Source organism: Raphanus sativus, chromosome 2 (genome assembly GCF_000801105.2).
Source record: "Raphanus sativus cultivar WK10039 chromosome 2, ASM80110v3, whole genome shotgun sequence".
Classification (NCBI taxonomy): Eukaryota; Viridiplantae; Streptophyta; class Magnoliopsida; order Brassicales; family Brassicaceae; genus Raphanus; species Raphanus sativus.
In genome coordinates this window covers 1-20,169 of record NC_079512.1, presented here as the reverse complement: position 1 = coordinate 20,169, position 20,169 = coordinate 1, and the positions used below count along the sequence as shown (strand labels likewise).

Here is a 20,169-nt window from a genome sequence, read left to right as displayed (position 1 = left end):
AACTCATTGGCTGGTTCCAAAAGAAGTCGCGGCGGCGAAGTGTCCTCTACCTCCAGACTACAAGAAAAAAAAAGGAAGACATCAGGAAAAAAGGCATCCTTCGGCGGGAGAAAGTCGGCCCCGTCCCCGTCCTAATAAGTATATCCCGAATAGGGGTCTGGCTAGCTATTTCAACTGCTCGCAGGGTCCTGAAGGAACTGAAGGAGCTGAAGGAAATGAAGGAACTGAAGGAGCTGAAGGAGCTGAAGGAGCTGAAGGAGCTGAAGGAGCTGAAGGAACTGAGGGACCTGAAGGAACAGAAAGAACAGAAGGAACTGAAGTGTTATATGAATGTGAACCTTAGTGAAACCTGATTAAAGTGATTTCGTTTTATGATTGTAAAACTTGGTGAAACTTTCGTTATGTAACCTTTCGTTAGTTGATGACTATGTTTTTAGCTATGTTTTTAGCTATGTTGAGAAATCCGAATACATCAATGTTAGCTATGTTTTTAGCTATGTTAGCTAACAATGTCACGATTTTGATACTTTACGAAATGTTAACAATGTTCTGTCGAATGGGAAGAGAATACATCATTGTTAGCTATGTTTTTTTGTAAACACTACCTCGTGGGATTAGAAAAGATACATATGTCACAAAATCAAATTTTATCATGCATGAGCACATCTAAAACGTTGATAGAAAATAGAATATATCAGGTGTAACCATAAAATCAATCATCTAAGTACAGTAAAACCAACAAAATCGGAAAAATCAGAAAAGTAAAACTTTAAAGGTTTTTGTATAACTACAAACTAAGTGAAACTATAAGCACGAAAATCCTACACGAAAAAATTCCCGCCCATTTTTTCGAATTTTGACTTTCCACAAAATCGATGCGGAGGCGACGTAGAGGTGTATTAAACCCATTATTTTTAATGTTTTCGCCATTTACCTCAGCCAATCTCTCTCTCTACTATTCAATCTCTCTCTAGATCTCTCTCTACAATCGGTCGCTCTTATTTCTATATCTAGGTTACTCAAAATCATGACTCATCCAGACGAGGAGTATAGCCAGATGAAGGCTTTGAAGAGAGACATCAACATGCTTGGCTGCGTGGCGGATGCCGGGTGTGGGTTTCCGACCAGATGCCCTTGTGGGGGGACAATCATCAACGAGGTGGCTCGGAACCTGAAGTATAAAACCGATTTTGATACTTTACCGGGGAGAAAATACTTCACTTGCAAAAATTATGAGGTAATTTATAGAAAACGCCCAGATTTATAAATAACGCCCAGATTTTTATTGATACTTTCGGATTCTGATACATTCCCGTTTTACGTCTAGAATGATGGTTTCCATTTCCGTCAACCATGGGTCTTCGGAGTCCAGGAAGAGGTTGAAATGTTAAGGAAGCGCGTGGATGCGATGGCTGCAGAGATTGCTGAACTGAAGTATAATCTAACCCGTCAGAATCCCACCACTCCATGAGATGCGTCCGGTCCATGACATTAGTCTACTATCTGTTGTTGTTGTTTGCTTGAGATTATGTTCCCTTGTTGTTGTTTGCTTGAGATTATGTTCCCTTGTTGTTGTCTGATTTACCAAGACTCTTCGGATTTACTTAAGTTACACTAAGTTGCAAGTGAAACTTACTAAAGTTTCCCTATTCTCCCTCCTTCACGATCTACGAAATATCATAAATTCACGAAGTTACACTAAGTTGCAAGTGAAACTTACTAAAGTTTCCCTATTCTCCCTCCTTCACGATCTACGAAATATCATAAATTCACGAAGTTACACTAAGTTGCAAGTGAAACTTACTAAAGTTTCCCTATTCTCCCTCCTTCACGATCTACGAAATATCATAAATTCACGAAGTTACACTAAGTTGCAAGTGAAACTTACTAAAGTTTCCCTATTCTCCCTCCTTCACGATCTACGAAATATCATAAATTCACGAAGTTACACTAAGTTGCAAGTGAAACTTACTAAAGTTTCCCTATTCTCCCTCCTTCACGATCTACGAAATATCATAAATTCACGAAGTTACCGAGAGAAGTTACCCAATATATAACATAAGTCTTAAATACCAGTCTTCAACATCAAACAAGAAAGTCACGGGAATTTAAAGTCATACAGACCGAATAATTCGAGTTCATCCACATTAAAACAACCACATACTGGGAATTCACTCCGTCTTCTTACCTACTTTTTTTTTGTCTTCGGCTTCTTCTTAGCCGCCGCCTTCTTCTTACCTGCTGCCTTCTTCTTAGCTGCTGCCTTCTTCTTAGCTGCTGCCTCCTTCTCAGCTTCTGCCTCCTTCGCTGCTGCCTTGCTTCTTAGCTGAATGAGACTCCTCACAGTTTCACCAACCAACTTAACCTTTTTCACAGGAACTGTTTCTTTCCCATCATCTTTTCTCGACCTCTTTTTTCGTGTTTACAGACATTAATTTTTTTTCGACCTCCGCAGCATGTGCATACATCTCCGCATCATCATCATCCATGTCAACATCACCATATTCCCTCTGTACATCCTTTGAAATTTCGAGAATGGCATCTTCAACATTATTGTCCTCTTCCTCCGGCTCGTTATTGTCACCACCATCCTCTTCCTCCGGCTCGTTATTGTCACCACCATCCTCTTCCTCCGGCTCGTTATTGTCACTACCATCCTCTTCTTCCGACTCGTTATTGTCACTACCATCACCATCATCTTGGACCGCCGGATTGTCACTTCCGGGAACACTCAACCTAAGACTTTTCACTTCCTCTTCTAGCAGACCTAGCTGCGTAGACAATAAAGTGACTTTTTCATTCACTCCCTTCATAGCATCTCGAACTGCATCTCTGACTGCATTCATAAGCCGACCTTCCATAGCTTTTAAAGCCTCAGCTCCAGGAGTAGTTCCACTAACCTCCACCGAATCAGCATTAGCCTGACCAGATTGTGCATTATTCGATGGTCCTCCGATAGGATTGGTGGGACCTTCAATCTGACCTGTGCGAGACTCTAAATCCATGCGGAACTGTTCTTCAAAGAAAACTTGTTTCTTCCCTTTCCGTATTATCTTCGTCCAACCATCAACTGCTGCATCATCGGCGTCATCGGCCCAACAACTCTCCTTGTCCATTCCTATGGTTTCCAGAAGTTCCTCCTCAGCTGCTGTTGCTACCAAGATACTCTCAATATCCTGTGGTAAAAACACAAAAATACTAATTACCTTAGTTTCACCAAGTTTTCATAAGTCTCATAAGTCCCTTCTCCTCAATTCGACTCCACATAAAACATCAATTACCTTTGTATTATTACCAAGTTTATCGTTCACAGCTTTCAGACTGAATTCCTTGGTTCCACTTTTCCGTTTGTACTGCATCTTGCACATCCGCGGGCAACTACTATTTGCACCATTCACATCTTCTCGGAAATGGTTCCTCAAGCTTGGAATTGCCTCAAAGGCCAACAACTACCAACACACAACAAAAAGACATTAACATCAATTAAACAACTATGTTGAAGAGAGCTTGAGAATACCTCCAGAGGGATAGGAAAGCTTGTAAAAACCCAACTCGTCGGCGCAAGCCCGTCGCATTTTTCCAAAAAGGTAGAGACATCCTTCAAGTTATGTTCGAATGCATACCGCCCCCAAGGGAACGTTACACACGCATCTAGGTCATCAACAACACTCAGGAAGAAACTGTCCACAGGTGATGCTCCCTCACCACTCTTTCGGCCTCCGACAAGAATGCTGGCTAAGAAGAACAGAACGGCCATCTTCTTACGATCCTCAGATGGCTTTGATTTCATCGCCAACATCTGCTTCTCCAGGTCAGCGTATGTTACCCTTTTCCCTCCAAAATACTTGTTCATGAATGTTGTACCATCCAACCTCTCATGGTTGGGGGGATACTCATGGCAGTATAGTCCAGAAATGAGTCCTAATTCTCTAAGAGAATATCGGATTGCGACGCCATTAACGACAAACCATAACTCATGCTTCTTCGCAACACAAGCTGATCGCAAAACGAGAACCCACATTCCCATCCACTTCTGCTTTCGGTTTTTAATATGGAAGAAATGCTGGAATTGTGGGTGCTCTATGAACCATTCCACCTCCTTCGCTTTCAGGATCGTTTGAATAGTTCTTATCGCCGAGTCAATGTAACATTTTCCTGAAAGCTTTAAAGACTTTTGATATTGGCTTGAAGGAAAGTGTAGTTTCGGTAGCATGCCCTTTTCTTCGTCATCTACAACCTGCACTCAAGTGAGAACCGGATCACGTACGACATCTTACAACCATCAACATATAGTTTCACAAACTTCGACTTAGTTCAGCAATCACTAACTCTAAATTCCACTTAGTTTTCCACACTTATCTAATCTTTCAAATCATCTATGTAAAAGTTTTCAATTTCAATACTTACCGAATCTGTATGCGACTCAGTTTCATGATGTCGTCCAAATAGAATTATCTCCCTTTCATCAGCTTCTTCGTCGTTTCTTCGGGGCTCTATTTCGTCTCCGGGTTCCTTCTCTTTTTCTCCTTCGTCTCCGACTTCCTTCTCTTCATCTCCTTCGTCCCCGGCTTCCTTCTCTTTTTCTCCTTCGTCTCCGACTTCCTTCTCTTTTTCTCCTTCGTCTACTTCTCTTGATTCCTCCCCTTCATTTTTCTTACTTGATTCTTCCTCTTCCCCTTTTCCATTTCCACTGGCATTGTCTTCGCTTTCATTTGCATCTCTGGGACTTTGGTCGGTTCCTGGGCCGACATGTTTCTCGATAATCCTTGGGTTTGCTTCATCTCCTACTACACTACTCGAGCCGTCTTCTTTTGCCTTCGTAACGTCTGGATTCATCATGATTTGTGTTTTTGATTGTCGATTGAGGATTCGAATTGAGTAGGGTTTTCAGATAACTCGAATAAATTCTACTTAGTGAGAGACGGTGTCTTTTCAATCAATCAATATGGGGAGAGAGGGGAAACGTATTAGGGAATTCAATTTCTGGAAGTGGATATCCGATTTGTTTGGGTCGGTTCTGGATCCGGGTTTGGATAGTCCTAGATAGAGTTGTAATTATAGAAGTTTCTCTTGGTTTCGTTGTTTTTTTATAAATTTTCGTGTAAAAATAAAAATAAATGAATTTCTAAATCCGGGCAGTTTCGGACATGAGTATCTCAACTCTTTTTTTTTCGGGCAGAGTACTTGAGCGTTTGATTCCAAACTATGACCTTTGTCTGAAAGGATCTGATCATTCGTCTCCCCCTTTCTCTCTCAATTCAATTTCAATTGTTTCTTTCTTTGTAGCATCACACTACTTCATCTCTCGAACGTGGAAGTGGAGTAAGTAAACGTTGGTCTGCTAGTATTGGCTTCAAAAGAATCGTAGGAGAGAGATTTTACAGACAAAAACTCCCAGAAAGTTCTTAGATTTCGATCTTGATTTTCAAAATGGGTCTGTGTCATTCAGTAGATAGGAAGGAACCAGGAGAAACAAGCACCACCACCGCCTCTACGGCTGAGGATACACTAGGCTCCGGACGGTGGCGGCGGCCGAGAGGTTACAAGGGCGGCGGCGAAATCGAAGGGACACAACAGGTGTTGGATCGGTTGATCTCGAATGGTTCAAGTAAAAGTGTATGTCTTTACACACAGCAAGGCAAGAAAGGAACCAATCAAGACGCTATGCTCTTTTTTGAGGTTGGTTTCCTTAATACTCTCTGCAAAGTTTTTAATCTTTTGCAAACCCATTTTACTAGGAAATGATCTCTTCACTAAGTTCGTTCAAATGTTTGAGGAAAGCTACTTGATTTCTTGTGCATGTGTCTTGATTCAAAACATGGTTTGCATTGTTCTTTTGTTGCTAGTGCTTAGTTATTGAGAGAAACTTGGAATGTTGCATGTCTTTTTTTTTCTTTTTTTTTTGGGACCATCACAGAGCTTAGAGCTTTGAAAATGATGTGTCTTTGTGTTCTTCTTGTGCATGTCTTGACCTGTTTCCACATAGTTGTGAAGGGACCACTAGTTTCTTCTATATCTTCTTACTTCTTTTTAATGTTACATTTAAACAGAAAAACAATAGTATTTTTTTTTTGTTCTTGTAAACAAGAAAAACAATAGTATAACTCATGAAAACTATTTAAATTCCAGAACTTTTGTTCAAGAGACGATACAGTGTTTTGTGGTGTGTTCGATGGACACGGACCATTTGGTCATATGGTCGCCAAGAAAGTCCGAGACACACTGCCCTTCACACTCTCAACACAGTTGAAACTAGCATCAGAGTCAGAACAAAGCGTCTTAGCAAACGAGGATGAAGAAGAAGAAGGGCAGAGAAACGAGTCTGTAACTACTACTACTATGGATGAGCAATGGTGTGAGTTGAATCCAAACGGTGAACAGCTTCCCGAGATGTATCTGCCTCTTAAACAAGCCTTGCTCAAGTCTTGTCAGCAGATAGATAAAGAGCTTAAAATGCACCCTACTATTGATTGTTTCTGCAGCGGCACAACTTCAGTCACTTTGATCAAACAGGTACTTGCTTTAGACTTCTTGCTTAAAATGCATCCAACTATTAATGATTCCGTTTTAGGGCGAGGACTTGGTGGTCGGAAACATCGGTGACTCTAGAGCCGTTCTTGCCACAAGAGATCAAGACAATGCTTTGGTCGCTGTACAATTAACCATAGACTTAAAACCAGACCTGCCAAGTATGTTAGATCTTTAAAACCTCTTGAAGAATGAGAAGCCAGTTTTGTAACGTTCTCTTTTCTATGTACTCTCTCTCAGGTGAATCAGCGAGAATCCAAAAATGTAAAGGCAGAGTGTTTGCGTTGCAAGATGAGCCTGAGGTAGCTCGTGTATGGCTACCAAACAGCGACTCACCTGGTTTAGCAATGGCTCGAGCTTTTGGTGACTTCTGTCTCAAAGATTACGGTCTTATCTCGGTCCCTGACATCAACTACCGCCGCCTTACCGAAGGAGATGAGTTCATTATTCTTGCTAGCGACGGGGTATGGGATGTGTTGTCAAACAAAGAAGCTGTGGACGTTATTGCTTCAGCTCCTAGTCGAAGCACAGCAGCTAGAGCTCTAGTGGACACAGCTGTTAGATCATGGAGAATCAAGTATCCAACTTCCAAGAACGATGACTGCACTGTAGTCTGCCTCTTTCTCCAAGATTCAAGCAATGTAGCAAAGGATTCTCACAAAGAAGACTCTGTAGAGAGTGTCAGTATTAGTAACAAGGAGGAGGAGGAGGATGAGATTGTTCAGGTTAAAGAGGAAAGTGCACCTAAGAGTTGTGGGATTGAGTCGAAGATGATGACAATGACAATTGCTGAGTGTATATCGGTTGCACAGGATGATGAAGAGTGGTCTGCTTTGGAAGGGTTGACTAGGGTTAATAGTTTATTGAGCATTCCAAGGTTGTTCTCTGGTGAGCTTAGATCAACTAGTTGGAGAAAATGGTTGTGAATTCTTTTATTTTTTTTGTTTACTTGTGTGCTTCTTAAGTTAAAACCTACACAAACACCACACATCATCACCATGTTCTTTGTTTCATATATCCAACTTTTTTTTTCTTCTTCTTCCAGTTAATATTTTAGACATGTGAGATTGTTCATCATACATATATAATTCACAACAAGACAACAATATTTTTTTTGTCTAATAAGACAACAATATTTAAATTAATAGTTTTTGAAGTAAAATGCTGAATGTTTCTTTATCAAAGCATTATTTGTTGACCAGTTATATATATATATATTATTGTTTGTATTGCTTTTCTTTAACTCATGGTCTCACAATAAAAAATGTTTAAGACCTTGATTAGTAGAGTTTTTAGAAAAACACTAAGACTTCCATTAATAAAAACACTAAAACATTTTATGCTTTCATTTGAAGTTTTTACTAGAGTGTCAATTTGAAAATGTCTTAAAAATTTAAATAATTTCTATAATTCATTTTTTATTTAATAATATCAAACATTTATATTTATATTAGATTTAAATTTATATTCTTAAAATTTAGGTATTACGCTCGAATGAAGCTTGTAAAACAAATTGTATTTATTCTCTTTGTTTTAACAAATAATGAGAATATTGATATGGTTGGTGCTGACAGGACCCACTTGTAGTTGTAGATTCCACTATCATCTTTGTGTTAGCATAATGATGGAAGAAGGTTGCTTTGATTATAAAACATAGCTTAACGGTAACTTAAGCTTACATGATTATATTTGTATTGGTTATCTGAAATGATTTTGTACTTATTTGGATATGTATCACTCAAATGTTTTAATAACTAAAAAGTATTTTCAGAAAAAGAGACATACCAGCCGTTAAATTGACTTCGAAGTAAAGGAAAAATTGATTAAAAGCAAATGAAACCAACTCTTCTTGGTAGCACTCGTGTTCCTATTGGCGCACTTTCCATACACATTTTGTCTTTCTTGAATTTGATCAAATAATGATTAATCTTGTCTCACAAGGAAGCTACTTTAAACTATTTGTTCTCTAATAAATTTCACTTAAATATCAAACTTCAAGAACTCATGTATTTTGAGGAACAATGGTGGCTAAAACAACCACCATGACTGCTACTTCGCGGTTGCTCTTGTTCTGTCTCTCTTACTCCTTCACTGTCTTCTCAATGGTTTCATCAGTCACTGACCCTCGTGATGGTATGTTCTCTTGCTTTTCCCTTGCATAGAAATGATTATGTTTGTTTGATATTTGTTTTGTTTGGTATCTGTTAGCCGCAGCTCTTCGTTCTTTGATGGATCAATGGGACAACACGCCGCCTAGCTGGGGAGGCTCTGATGATCCTTGTGGAACTCCTTGGGAAGGTGTTTCCTGCAACAGTTCAAGAATCACTGCGCTGTGAGTGTTGCTTAATACTCACTCATTCATACTCCATTAGATAACGTACTGAGCAAGGACGTGTTTTGTGTGTTTAGGGGTTTGTCAACAATGGGTCTCAAAGGAAGGCTTAGTGGGGACATTGGAGAACTATCTGAACTAAGATCCTTGTCAGTCTCTTTTTTGAACATGAATATCTGTTTGTTTCTTACCTGAACTGGAGACTTTGTGTTGTTTCAGGGACCTTTCGTTCAATCCAGGACTCACAGGTTCACTTACTTCCCGTTTAAGAGACCTGCAAAAGCTCAACATTCTGTAAGAATCTCTCTGTGTTCTTGTTCTCTTCCTTGTGTTTGTGTTGTGTATCTATTTAATAAACATTCCTATTGGATTTTCAGTATACTTGCTGGATGTGGCTTCACTGGTAGCATCCCCAATGAGATTGGTTACCTTAAAGATCTATCTTTCTTGTAAGAATCTTAAATACTTCTTGTCCTGAAATCAAATCAGAGTCTGATGGGTTCCATCATATGTTATGTTCTACAGGGCATTGAACTCGAATAACTTCACTGGTAAAATTCCAGCGTCTCTAGGAAACCTCAGCAAAGTCTATTGGTTGGATCTTGCGGATAATCAGTTGACAGGACCCATTCCTATCTCATCAGGCTCTAGTCCTGGTCTTGATCTTCTGTTAAAAGCCAAACACTTGTGAGTATTTTTCCATTACAAGACATCTTCTGTCTGTGTATGTCTTCAGCTTCATCTGAAGCAAATGCTACAAAAAATTGCAGTCACTTCAACAAGAACCAGCTCTCAGGCACTATTCCACCAAAACTTTTCAGCTCTGAGATGATATTGATCCATGTGTAAGTCAAATAGTATTCACTCCTTTCCTCTCGCTTAGTATGATATTATCCACTTAGGTCTAAGCTTCTACCTCTCAAAAGATCTCATATTAAGTGGAGTTGGAATACACATATATTAGACTTTCTTTTCTAATATCCAGTGGGACTTGGATTTGATTATTTACATAAGTTCTAACACAAGATTTAAGGATACTAGTGGTTTGTTTCAAATGTCAGATTATTTGATGGAAATCAATTCACAGGGAGCATACCTTCCACTTTGGGACTCGTTCAGACACTAGAGGTTCTGTAAGTAACACATACCATATCTCCATGTCCTTAGCTTCATAGTTCTTCCCTTTAAAAGCACTATCTCACTCTCTTGGATTTGTGTCAGTCGTCTTGACAGAAACACTCTGAGAGGAAAAGTTCCAGAGAATCTTAGCAATCTCACAAACATCATTGAACTGTAAGTGTAATCAAAAGACATCTACATTTAGGCCTAGTTAATGAGAGATTAAATCTTTTTACTTGTGGTTTCTCTCTCAGGAACTTAGCTCACAACAAGCTGGTAGGATCATTACCAGATTTGTCAGACATGAAATCTCTGAACTATGTGTAAGTTTCTCAGCACCAGATAAAAACGCCTTCCTCTGATACACTTCTGTGACAAAATGTGATGATATGTTTACAGAGACCTCAGCAACAACTCATTTGATCCATCAGAGTCTCCTCTATGGTTTTCAACCTTACCTTCACTGACCACACTGTAAGTGCTGCACTGCTACATTTTTACCATCTCATGAGGAAACCTGTAAACATATCTTTTTTTCTGGATTTAGGGTGATGGAATATGGGGCTCTTCATGGACCATTGCCTAATAAGCTCTTTGGATACCCACAGCTTCAGCAAGTGTAAGTCTCCATCAAAAGTTAACAACAGCATCATCCCAAATTTGATTTGGATTTTTGTACAGGAAACTGAGAAAGAATGCATTCAATGGAACACTGAGCTTAGGAGACACAGTAGGTTCAGAGCTACAACTAGTTGATCTGCAAGATAATGACATCTCCTCTGTAACACTAAGCTCTGGATACACCAATACATTAATGTGAAAACTCTTCTTCAACCTACTAGTAACAAAAAACTTCCTCTAGAAACTTATTAAAACGAACCTCTCTTTTGTTGTAGACTCGTAGGAAACCCTGTATGCACAACAGCTCTCTCCAACACAAACTACTGCCAGATTCAGCAGAAACAAGCCAAACGTATCTACTCGACCAGTCTTGCAAACTGCGGAGGAAAATCTTGTCCATTAGACCAAAAGGTCAGCCCTCAGAGCTGCGAATGCGCCTACCCTTATGAAGGCACATTCTACTTCAGAGGGCCTATGTTCAGAGACCTGACCAATGCGAACACATACCATTCACTAGAGATGAGCTTGTGGGTGAAGCTAGGACTCACTCCAGGATCAGTCTCTCTACAAAACCCTTTCTTCAATAATGATGATTATCTCCAGATACAGCTGGAGCTTTTCCCATCTATGGGAAAGTATTTCAACAGAAGTGAAGTACAGAGAATTGGATTTGACTTGAGTAACCAAACTTACAAACCTCCTCCACTGTTTGGACCTTACTATTTCATTGCATCTCCCTACACTTTCCCAGGTAACATGTACTTACAAAAAAAAAACTTATAACCTTATAACTGGGCTCTAACAATCCTGAAAATGTAAGCAGCTGAAGGTAATGGACATTCCTTGAGCTCTAGGATGATCACTGGGGTAATAACTGGTTGCACCGCTTTGGTTCTGTGCCTTGTTGCCCTAGGGATATACGCATTTTGGCAGAAGAGACGTGCAGAGCAAGCTATCGGTTTGAGTAGACCATTTGGTAAGTCAAATGTTATAGGCACAGTTACATTATTTGAAGAAACTTCATAGTAGCTTACATTCACTTTAAAAATGAAGTTTGAAATTTATGTGTTTACAATGTTTTGATTAACAGTTTCATGGGCATCTAGTGGGAAAGACAGTGGTGGTGCGCCGCAGCTGAAAGGGGCTAGATGGTTCTCCTATGAAGAACTCAAGAAGATCACCAACAACTTCTCCATTAGCAGTGAGTTGGGTTCTGGAGGTTATGGTAAGGTGTATAAAGGAATGCTCTCGGATGGGCAGATGGTGGCTATAAAAAGAGCACAGCAAGGATCAACACAAGGAGGTCACGAGTTCAAAACAGAGATTGAGTTGCTTTCTAGAGTTCATCACAAGAACCTGGTCGGGCTCGTTGGGTTTTGTTTCGAACAGGGAGAGCAGATTCTGGTGTACGAGTTCATGTCAAACGGATCACTAAAAGATAGCTTAACAGGTACTTACACAGTCTGGTCTTTAGCTGCTCAAAAACATTCAGATACATTTTTTTAACTCCTTGTGTATTGTTTATAGGACGATCAGGTATTGCTTTGGACTGGAAAAGGAGGCTAAGAGTGGCTCTAGGATCAGCAAGAGGACTAGCTTACCTCCACGAACTGGCGGATCCTCCCATCATCCACAGGGACGTGAAGTCAACCAACATTCTTTTGGATGAGAATCTCACTGCCAAGGTTGCTGACTTTGGTTTGTCCAAGCTTGTTTCTGACTGCACTAAAGGCCATGTTTCAACCCAAGTCAAAGGGACATTGGTAAAGTTTCTTTCATTCATTTCATGATGCCAAGATCCATGAATCACTTGCTTCATTATTGAATAAACTATATATTAATATGCGTTGAATTACTATATATTAGGATGCGGAATACTCATATAATCTTGTGTTTCTTGAATTACTAATTGCATTATGTACCATGCGGCAACATTAAAATAGATTTTAAGTATTAAGATCTCTCTTTGCATGTGGTCATAGTTAGTTTCTATCATCTGCATTATTTAACTCACGTCCATTATAAAAACTGTCAAACGGCAGGGATATTTGGATCCAGAATACTACACAACACAGAAACTCACAGAGAAGAGCGACGTGTACAGCTTCGGCGTCGTGTTACTAGAACTGATCACCGCGAAACAGCCGATAGAGAAAGGCAAGTACATTGTCCGAGAGATCAAGCTCGTGATGAACAAGAACGACGAGGAGTTCTACGGGCTGAGAGACAAGATGGACCGTTCGTTGAGAGACGCCGGAGCTCTGCCGGAGCTCGGACGTTACATGGAGTTAGCTCTAAAATGCGTAGATGAGACGGCGGGTGAGAGGCCGACGATGAGCGAAGTGGTGAAGGAGATCGAGATTATTATACAGAACAGTGGAGCTAGTACTAGCAGCTCCTCCGCGTCGGCGTCGGATTTAGGAGGGGTGAGAGGTGGAGATAAGGTTTTGTATGGAGAGAATGTGAGGAAGAAAGAAGAAGGAGCTTTTGATTATAGTGGTGGCTACTCTGTTATGACAAAAGTTGAGCCCAAGTGATGATGAAGAAACAAACACCTCTTTGAGTTTCCTTCTTTTGTGTCAGAAAAGAGACAATGAGCAAAGCATTAAACGGAGTTATGAAAGTTAATGTAATCATTAATTTCTTTTCAAAATGATATATTAGTATATTACTAATGGTTTCTTAACAAATTCTGGTTATATAAATTATCAGTATTTATTTTTAATGAATAAAAATATGAACATAAAACTATAAATATTATTTTCTTAATAATATTGAAAAGATATATCCAGAATATGGTATTATATAATTGAAAATTCTTTGATAAAAATAAATATTTTAAAATTTTACAAAATTAAAAAAAATTAATATTATATTTTAAAAATTTACAAATTAGAAATTAATATAATTACCGTAAAACTATTAATATATAATTTATATTCGTAGTTGGGCTTAATAGCTTTACAAATTAATTTATCAAAGGATTGGTTGGGCCGAATAATCAAAGGATTGGTTGGGCTCAATAACTTGTAGGCTCATTAAAGCCCAAAACGGGGACACTGAATCCTATAAAAAGCAAGAAGTGTTGAACGAATTTTCATCAAAAACGAGAGCAAGTTTACATTGATAGAAACCCTAGGATTTTAGATTCACGACCCAAGAGAAGCAGCAAGCCGCAGATCATGATCCGAAGCTAGTGGCTTCCCTTCTCTCATCGGTTTGTTTCTTCGGTTTTGATTGTTCCTAGTGAAATTTGTGCCAAATTAGGGCTCTGATATTAGGTGGTTTAGATAACATGGGAGACTACTAGCATAAAGGTTCGTTCAAGTTCTTCTTTTGATTTAATTTTGATATTTTTTTATTGCTGTTTTTCTGAAGGAGTATACTTACTTTTACATATATACGTAGACGAATGTGTTGATGCAAAGACCTTTCTTTTCAAACTTTGGTGCCATTGTCACTTTTTTCTCTACTTAGAGCTTTTTGTATTGCTTCCATTGCTACTGGCGTGCTAGTAGTCTCTGTCCTTTGAATGTCTTCTGTTTGTCTTTCCGTTGTTCATAAGTTTCGTTTTTTTTTTCAATGGCGGTGTGATGTTTCTCATGTACAGACTTCCATAGTGCTCATTTTTGGCTCTCTTATCTCAGCCACTGATCCTGTCACCGTCTTGTCTATATTTCAGCTACTTCCTCTTGCTGCTTCTACCACTACTTACTACTGTAATTGTTTTGCAAGAAACTTGGACCGGATGTAAATTTGGTGTTTGGAGAATCAGTTTTGAATGATGCTGTTAGTTGCTTTTGAGTAGTGCTTTCTGATACCTTAGGAATCTAGGATGAAAAATATCACTTTCTCTCTCTCTCTATTTTAATGTTATTTCTGGCAAAATTGTTAGATATGTTAACAAGGGGCTTTAAACTAGGGTAGGGTGCAGGCCGATATGTATTCGGTGAGAAGTCACTCATCTGTTTAGAATTTCTTTATGGTGATAATCTGGTTTCTCGTAACCTTTGTCGGTTCAATGTCTGCAGGTTTGCGTCTATTTGTGGTTGCAATTTTTTTCATCTGATATCTTCCCTGGCAAAGATATTTGTTTATGCATTTGATTCGTATACTCTCAAACATTTTGATGGTTGATTTCTGTCTATATGTCTTACTCGGGGCAGCTAATGTGTTTGGTTGGGGACCTAGCACTAAGAAAATACCTATGACGCATCAAAAAGCACTTTGGTACAGTCGTAAGACACCACCGCTCTTTGTTTCCATAAGTAGATGTGGTTTCAGTAAATAGTAAACAAGACATGTGGGTTGCATAGGAAACTGAAATGCAATGGCTTTGCTCTTACTCTGCAACTGTTCACGGTCTCCCAGAAGGACATGGTAAAACTATCTTCACAGCAACTACAGGCCTACAGGCTATAGCCATCGTTGTTTTAGCGGTAAGCCATCCCTTCTTTAGTACTGATGGAAGTGTTTCTGTTGCTAATAGGTAAGCCAAATTATTCTATGCTTTATATGATCACTGATGCTACTGGAATTGATTTCAGGTTTTGCCAACTGGAGGATCCACCCACTGGTACAATGCTTGAAGCCCTAGAGGTTGTAAGCGATAGCCATGATACCAATCCTTGGTGATGTTAGTCAAGTGAAAGTAATATACTGTTTATGATTTGGTTATTTAGATAGCATAATGTCCTAAAGACCTCCTATTTTTCTCCTCAAATGTAAAGTTAATCCTGGTCTCTCAATGCAGAAAACAGGACATGGTTAATACCTATTTTATGTTTTTTGTTATATGACTAGGTTTGATGATGAAGATTCACCATCAGAGAAGTGGATCTAGGACAAAAACTAAGCGAGTTCCTTAAGAGGTAAATTACTGATTTAACCTACACTCGGAAAATATCAAGTCTGCTTTCAAGTATATAATAATAGTCTGCTATGTCTGAATGAACCTTTGTGGATATTGTTTTGGCTACTTACATTCACAAAAGAAAAAAAAAAAGAGAACGGTCGTGGCTGAGATTAGAAATGTCAAAATCCCACGAATCTTGTGCTCTAGATAGGTTTGGTTTTTAATTCCTTTTGTCTTTTTGTAAGTATTTTAGTTTCCTTCGAGTTAAATAGAGAAACGTCACGGCACGCCACAAGTGTGGACCTTGTTTTTTGAAGGAGTTTTATTTTTAGGTGAAGTAAGCAAAGAAACTCTTGTAACTCTCTCCATCTCACGCTTACTTTACAAATATCTCCTCGTTTCTCTCTCTCTCTCTCTTTCCTCTTCTTTCATGGCCGTTACTGGCTGAGGAGCAATCTTAAATTCTTTCTTCTCTTCTCTCTCTCTCTCTGGTTTTACAACGATGACGAGTCTTGTGTTTGGCCAGTCGCTGGGTTTAACTCTATTCGGTGATGGCAATTCAAGAAGACAAGGTGTAAAGTCTAAGTTTCTCTTTGTGAATCGGAGGAGACTAGCTCGTGCAGCTCTTGTTCAAGCTAGGCCCAGGGGGGAAGATGGAGCTGCCCCAAGTCCTCCCTCATCCTCGTCAAGACCAACCCCTGCGCCTGTTGTACAATACAAACGTGCTGATCTCGCGGATGATCTTCAAGCGGAGGGGCGTGCTCTTGGTCGTGCTGTCGACGCTTCTGTTTATTCCCCGGAGCTTATCGCCTGGAAACATGGCTCTCAGCCTCTCAAGGTTATAGCTCCTCCCTCCTGACTTTGAATTCTTTTGTAAAAAGTTCTTGAACTTAGAAACTGAAGAGAGATTATGCATTAGGCTTTGCGGAGAAGTGTGGAGATATTGACAGCTTTGGGTGGCTTCGCTCTGAAACTTGGGATTGATCAAAGGCAAGGGAAGCTAGAGCTGAACATGAAGAAGAGAGCCGGTGAGCTCCGAAGGATCTTCACTCGTCTGGGGCCCACTTTTGTTAAGTTGGGTCAAGGTTTATCCACCCGACCCGACCTCTGTCCTCCCGATTACCTCGAAGAGCTTGCTGAGCTTCAGGTTCACGTCTCTTCTTGATTTACTCATCTAGATATGAGAACATTTCTCTAACTTTGTCTATATGTGTGTTTTGAGTGCCTAAGTAGGATGCTTTGCCAACCTTCCCTGATGCAGAGGCCTTTGCTTGCATCGAAAGAGAGTTGGATTTGTCTTTAGAATCCATCTTCTCCAATATATCCCCCGACCCAATCGCAGCGGCCAGTCTTGGCCAGGTTTACAAAGCCCACCTGAGGTACTCGGGTCAGGTTGTTGCTGTCAAAGTCCAACGCCCCGGGATCGAAGAAGCCATTGGTCTCGACTTCTACCTCATCAGAGGAGTTGGGAAACTCATCAACAAGTACGTGGACTTCATCACCACCGACGTCCTCGCCCTTATCGACGAGTTCGCCTGCAGAGTTTACCAGGAGCTCAACTACGTCCAGGAGGCCCAAAACGCCAGGAGGTTCAAGAAACTGTACGCTGACAAAGCTGATGTTCTTGTGCCCGATATCTTCTGGGACTACACCAGCCGCAAGGTGCTGACGATGGAATGGGTGGAGGGGACTAAACTGAACGAGCAAGTTGCCATCGAGAGTCAAGGTCTGAAGGTTCTTGATCTCGTGAACACAGGAATCCAGTGCAGCCTAAGGCAGCTCCTGGAGTATGGTTTTTTCCACGCTGACCCTCATCCTGGTAACTTATTGGCACACCTGATGGGAAACTCGCCTTTCTAGACTTTGGCATGATGAGTGAGACGCCGGAGGAAGCTAGGTTTGCGATCATAGGCCATGTTGTTCATTTGGTCAACAGAGATTACGAAGCCATGGCTAGAGACTACTACGCTTTGAAGTTCTTGTCTCCTGATGTGGATGTTACTCCCATCATACCAGCTCTGAGAGACTTCTTCGACGACGCGCTTAACTACACGGTCAGCGAGCTCAATTTCAAGACATTGGTTGATGGTTTAGGTGCTGTCTTCTATCAGTATCCGTTTGATGTCCCTGCCTACTACGCTTTGATCCTGAGGTCGCTCACCGTGCTCGAAGGTTTGGCGCTTTACGCAGATCCTGACTTCAAAGTGTTGGCTGCGTCTTACCCCTACTTTGCCAAGAGGCTTCTCACTGATCAGAACCCGTATCTGAGAGATGCGCTTATCGAGCTACTGTTCAAAGATGGGAAGTTCAGGTGGAACAGGCTCGAGAACCTTCTGCAACAGGGGAGCAAAGATAGGGACTTCTCGTCGAAAGACGCTCTGCAGCCTGTGTTGAAGCTGCTGCTAGATCCAAACGGAGAAGAGCTTAGAGTGCTGGTGATTAAAGAAGCTGTGAGAGTCAGTGAAGCGTTTGCACTTGGAAGTGTTGTCGACACGTACAATTCCATGCCTGAGTTTATGAGGTCTCTCGTCTTCAATGGTAATGGGAATGGTGGTGGCCCTCTGACAATGAATCCCACGGAACTGGAAAGCACGCTCGAGCTAAGAGACCAGGTCGCAAGAATCTGGGGGCTTCTTCAGTCTTCAGAAAGCTTTGACCCAGCTATTTTGCAGCCAATAGTACAGGTAAGTAAATATAATCTCCTCTTCATTGACATTGTGCACAGCCCAATAGTGATGTACTGATTTGATCTATTGGTTTGTTGTTTGTTGTTATCAGGTGTTGCCAACCGGAAGCAAGAAGACTAGGAGGACGTGTTGCAAGGAGGTGTAGGGCAACGTCTAGCAGCTAGGTTTCTGCAGCAACTCCTTCGAGCCACAACACCATCTCCTTCACAGTCCCGTAGTTGCTTCTTTTCTTGTCTCATCGTAATGGTAAACTGTATATTAAAGGCGAGACACATTCGCAAACCACAGAATTGCTTCACGTTATAGTAATATATTAGTGTCATTCTTTGTCTTTATACATGTCTTGTGCAAAGAAAAAGTATATAATACTACACACAAACATACAACTTTGACTACATTTCGTGAACATATGAAAGCCAATACAGATTATATACTTTTTCAAGGGTTTTTGCATACAGCAACGAGAGCACAAAGACAAACCATTCGCATAGAGGAGAGGCCGATAGAAACAGTTGTGATTGGTGGGCATTACATGTACTTAACCAGAAGCCCAAATGACAAGAGCAAGACCAACGATTCCAAGCACTGACAAGAGCATGGACATGCATGAGCAACCTCCTTTCATATTCTTGTTCATCACCGCAAGGCTCTTCTGCACACGCTGTCATATTATTTAAGAAACACACAATCAGGCCACATTACGTCCAAAGGGAGATGTGACTCAATCTATTCAAAAGGCAACTACAGAGGTACTTCTTGGACATTGCAGGACATCAATCTATTCCTGCAATGGACTTGCTTGCCTTCGATGCAAGTTTAATTAGTTCAAAGAATATAATTACCCGTAAGCGAGAGTCCGTAACATCCACATGGTAGTCTAAGTCATCCTGCATGCAGGGGAAACAAAAAAATCAAGAAAATGCAGCAAAAAACAATGAAAAAAACACAGCAGCAGAAACATACGATAAGCCTTGTCTGTAGAGTGAGCTCCTCATTGACAGCGAGAGCAATGTGTTTGGTACTCATGACTGTTTCCTCCAACTTCTCAAGCCCTTCATCTTGTTCTACATATCGAAAAAAAGCAATCCAAGAGAGAATAATAATATAGATGCCAATATCATCACTAAGATCCTAGGATAGATGTGATAGTGACAGAGCATACCTCTCATAACCTGTCTCTGAAACTGAACAATGCCTTGGTTGTCCATGCCAGAGACTCTGTTCATTGCATCATCAGGCTTTGTATCCGTCCCAAGCAAGCTGTCTCTATTTGCGAAATTAGACATGTTCAAAGCAGAACGCCACCTGATTCGCCTTTGATCTCAAGTTCCCAACCATATCCTTGCGACGATTCATCTCTTTCTCCGACCTGCGTTTTCACATAGGTTAAAAGACCGACACATGAAAGAAACCATCTCTGTCTTAACAGCTTACTTACACATGTTGTTGCTTCCCAGGAACTTTAACGAGAAGGGATTGAAGAAGACTGTCTAATCGTGTCCCCAGAATGGTGATCTTTCTTCGTATCGCTGAAGCACGGCGCTGAGAGCAGGTCCGGTTAACCAGAGGGAGTTTCTTTCAGACATCATGCCGTTTATATCCTCCAGAGTTTTAAAGCCTCGTTGTTACTCTCTCATCCATGTATCAGAAGAGACCCCATGACCTCCAACTACAAACAAACAAGTTCCTATTCAATTAAACACATAGCAATACTATTGAATCATCAGAGTTCTAAAAGGAACGTTTTTTATATAACTGTTTTTGAAAAGGAACGATTTTTATCTAGAACCAAAGGCATTCTCTTACATTAACAAGAATCTCAACACAAGTTCGTGTAAGAAGAGCTTTTGCACCCACCAACAAGGCGTTCTAAATTAGAAACTTTTAACGAACAACCACATAAATTGACCTGAGATTACATCGTGAAAACAATTGAAAAGCTTACCCCCTTGAAAAACTGATTTTCGAGGACGGAGAATGACTGGGTGGGGGCAAGAGGAGAGATGATGACTTTTTTTCTGTTATTG

General features: G+C 40.4%; 2 protein-coding genes and 2 pseudogenes across 3 annotated transcripts; 3 read left to right on the top strand and 1 right to left on the bottom strand.

Moving 5' to 3' along the window:
- Nucleotides 1-5,203: 5,203 nt before the first annotated feature.
- LOC108842045 (probable protein phosphatase 2C 18) lies at nt 5,204-7,577 on the top strand. The gene is made up of 4 exons (XM_018614852.2): nt 5,204-5,679; nt 6,130-6,513; nt 6,572-6,689; nt 6,769-7,577. Exons 1-4 carry the CDS (start codon nt 5,431-5,433, stop codon nt 7,452-7,454), a joined length of 1,437 nt encoding a protein of 478 aa, XP_018470354.2. The 5' UTR covers nt 5,204-5,430; the 3' UTR covers nt 7,455-7,577.
- A 476-nt stretch (nt 7,578-8,053) lies between these two features.
- LOC108834455 (leucine-rich repeat receptor protein kinase HPCA1) lies at nt 8,054-13,305 on the top strand. The gene is made up of 18 exons (XM_056993487.1): nt 8,054-8,661; nt 8,737-8,860; nt 8,938-9,009; nt 9,080-9,154; nt 9,238-9,309; nt 9,386-9,547; nt 9,631-9,705; nt 9,922-9,993; nt 10,082-10,153; nt 10,234-10,302; nt 10,379-10,453; nt 10,527-10,598; nt 10,661-10,795; nt 10,876-11,351; nt 11,424-11,576; nt 11,691-12,050; nt 12,128-12,363; nt 12,643-13,305. Exons 1-18 carry the CDS (start codon nt 8,550-8,552, stop codon nt 13,135-13,137), a joined length of 2,907 nt encoding a protein of 968 aa, XP_056849467.1. The 5' UTR covers nt 8,054-8,549; the 3' UTR covers nt 13,138-13,305.
- A 2,362-nt stretch (nt 13,306-15,667) lies between these two features.
- Nucleotides 15,668-18,306, top strand: LOC130501299 (protein ACTIVITY OF BC1 COMPLEX KINASE 3, chloroplastic-like; annotated as a pseudogene). Its single transcript, XR_008939613.1, has 4 exons — nt 15,668-16,293; nt 16,375-16,602; nt 16,689-18,192; nt 18,234-18,306. The product of XR_008939613.1 is annotated as a protein ACTIVITY OF BC1 COMPLEX KINASE 3, chloroplastic-like (transcript).
- A 374-nt stretch (nt 18,307-18,680) lies between these two features.
- Nucleotides 18,681-19,743, bottom strand: LOC130501262 (syntaxin-52-like; annotated as a pseudogene).
- Between the last annotated feature and the right edge of the window lie 426 nt (nt 19,744-20,169).